Here is a 2429-nt window from a genome sequence, read left to right on the forward strand (position 1 = left end):
GCGAATATATCACTTTTTGAATAGCTCGCATGCAGATGGTATATTTTCTTGATAATCGATACAAAATCGTTATCGAAAAGCGATGTTCTGTGCACATCTCATATATATATCACTTTTCGAATACCTCGCTTCGTTCCATACTGTAAAATACCTTTTGTTAGAGCTACAGTCTTGGACCTTAAAATGCACACATATACATTGTTTGATACCTGACAAATTTCATGAGAGCGAGTTAATCAAGAACGCATATCTCATACAGGTTACAGGTCAGCTGCTAGTCGGGCAGGCCCGCTCGCCTCTGACATACTCTAGTTAATTATTGATGACGCGAATTGAGTGCAACAAGTTGCCCGAGTGTCAATTGCATTTTGGCCACTTCAATTGAATTAAATTTACGTTATTTGAGCCCATTTGGCCAACGATGGCTTTTTTTTTCATATATGTATTTTCACACAATTTCTGGGAACGTGACGAGCGTCGCCTACTCCTCACCTGATGGATGTATGTATACACTTTTTGGAGCTTAATCCGCCAGCAGCTGCTTCTCAAAAAAAAAAAAGAAAAAGAAAGTAAGAAAAGAAATGAAGGGTGCCGCAGCCAAATGGGGCGTGCCTGTGTCAGCTTTCTTTTGTTTGTTTATCTAACGAGTAAATACGATTTTAATTAAATGTAAATCACATTGTCAACTCACACAAGAGCGGCAGCAGCAGCAGCTGGCATTGGTTTCTCATGAGTTGCTTTTATATAAGCACATGGTGACTATTGTTTACACACACACACACACACGCACACTCACACAGATGCGAGTGCTCATCCTTGAGAGGCTTGTCGGCCTGGAACTCCAGGCACTGCGTGTGGAGCAGACCGCAAACTCCCTTGAGATTATTAATTAAAAGACAAGAAAACATAATTTCTAAATTAACACACACACACGCACACGCACACACACACACACACACGGGGGGGTTCGGGAATTTAAACCTTTGCCTTTTCCTTCGTTGTTTTTTGTTCAAATTGTTGCACACGCGGCGACAGCAGCAGAAACGGAAGCGACAGTGAGATAGTGAGAGAGTGAGATAGTGAGAGAGTGAGAGAGAGAGGGAGAACACGTGGCTAGCCGTGTTGCACAACATCGTGTTCTGAATGCAGTTAGTTATGCAAACATTGTGCAACACTGGCCAGCCTGCCTGTCATTCACAGGCTGTACCAACCCTCTGCCTGCCTCCTCGCTCGGCAAACTTTTTCACAATGGATCGCGCAACAAATACGAATAGAAACCCGCTTTATGAATCGATTCTGGAGCCGCGCAGACGCCGTGTCATATTCGAGCTGGCGGTCGCACCGGAGCCGCACATCTCCCAACGGCCCGAGGACGTGAGTCTTGACATCTCTTCAATGAGCTTGATATGTATATATGTAAAATGTGCATTCTTTTAGAGCGGCGCCGCGTTTCGGCGTTTCGTGCTGGACGTGCCGAATCCGCTGGACAAGCGGCTGCTGATCGTCTCCCTGTTCAATGGGCCCGCCGATGCCAACTTTCGCTCGCTGATGGTCGAGCTGAATGGCGGCCTGCAGGAGGTGCTGCGCGCCGAGGCCGATTCTGCGACAAAGGAGGCTGCCAGAGTTGCCAGACCGATTGAATTTGCGCACAAGCAGACTAGCGTGACGCCCGCGCCCGCGCTCGAGGGCGGCTCGAGCACAGACACCTCCTCCGAGACGGAGCACTCCCATTAATAGCAGACATCCAAATACCCTATGCAATAAACGTGCCGGCACTTGTCTGCGATTGACACGCAAATCGAGCAGCCATTTAGGCTGTCAGTTATCCATATCAGAATATATATACATATATATATATCTATATCTATATCCATGGGCTAGTCAAGTTGGCAGCGTGCCAGCGCGAGCCAAATGTTGCTTGCGGCACACACGACTGACTTTTGCCACTCGCTATTTAACTTCTCCCTCTCTCTCTCTCTCTTTCTCCCCCTCTCTCTCTCTCTCTCTCTTTCTCTCTTTGGTAAATTACAGGCAACTGCAGCCTGCAGGCGCTTTTAATCAGCTGATCGCGGTTTTGTGTGAATGGCAAAGCGACGCGCGACCAATCAGAGCAGCCCCTCAATAACTGTCTATCTGTGTGTGTGTGTGTGCGTGTGTGCTCTAGATTAGGCTGAAAAAGTGCAAGTCATGCACACACACACACATACACACACAACATTAAGTTCGAATAAAAATAAAATATTTGTTTCAATTGCAATGCAATGCAAATCGTTTCTAACCTCATTTATTTAAAGAGAATCGTTTCCAACCTCAATCTCTTATAGATCTAAGAGTCAAGGGCCAGAAAAAATAATAGTAAAAATTTGCTATCACCAATCTACAACCATTTTTTGCCTCTCTTTATCGAATTCGAACTCAAAATATTGACA

The 2429-nt window shown here is 45.6% G+C and overlaps 1 protein-coding gene across 1 annotated transcript; it reads left to right on the top strand.

The window, feature by feature from the left end:
* Nucleotides 1–963: 963 nt before the first annotated feature.
* On the top strand, nt 964–2156 carry LOC115767778. The gene is made up of 2 exons (XM_030712103.1): nt 964–1374; nt 1438–2156. The coding sequence occupies exons 1-2, from the start codon at nt 1144–1146 to the stop codon at nt 1732–1734; spliced, it is 528 nt and encodes a 175-aa protein (XP_030567963.1). The 5' UTR covers nt 964–1143; the 3' UTR covers nt 1735–2156.
* The last annotated feature ends 273 nt before the right edge of the window (nt 2157–2429 follow it).

This window comes from Drosophila novamexicana, unplaced genomic scaffold, assembly GCF_003285875.2.
Source record: "Drosophila novamexicana strain 15010-1031.04,08,12 unplaced genomic scaffold, DnovRS2.1 tig00001453-arrow-arrow-pilon, whole genome shotgun sequence".
Lineage (NCBI taxonomy): Eukaryota > Metazoa > Arthropoda > Insecta > Diptera > Drosophilidae > Drosophila > Drosophila novamexicana.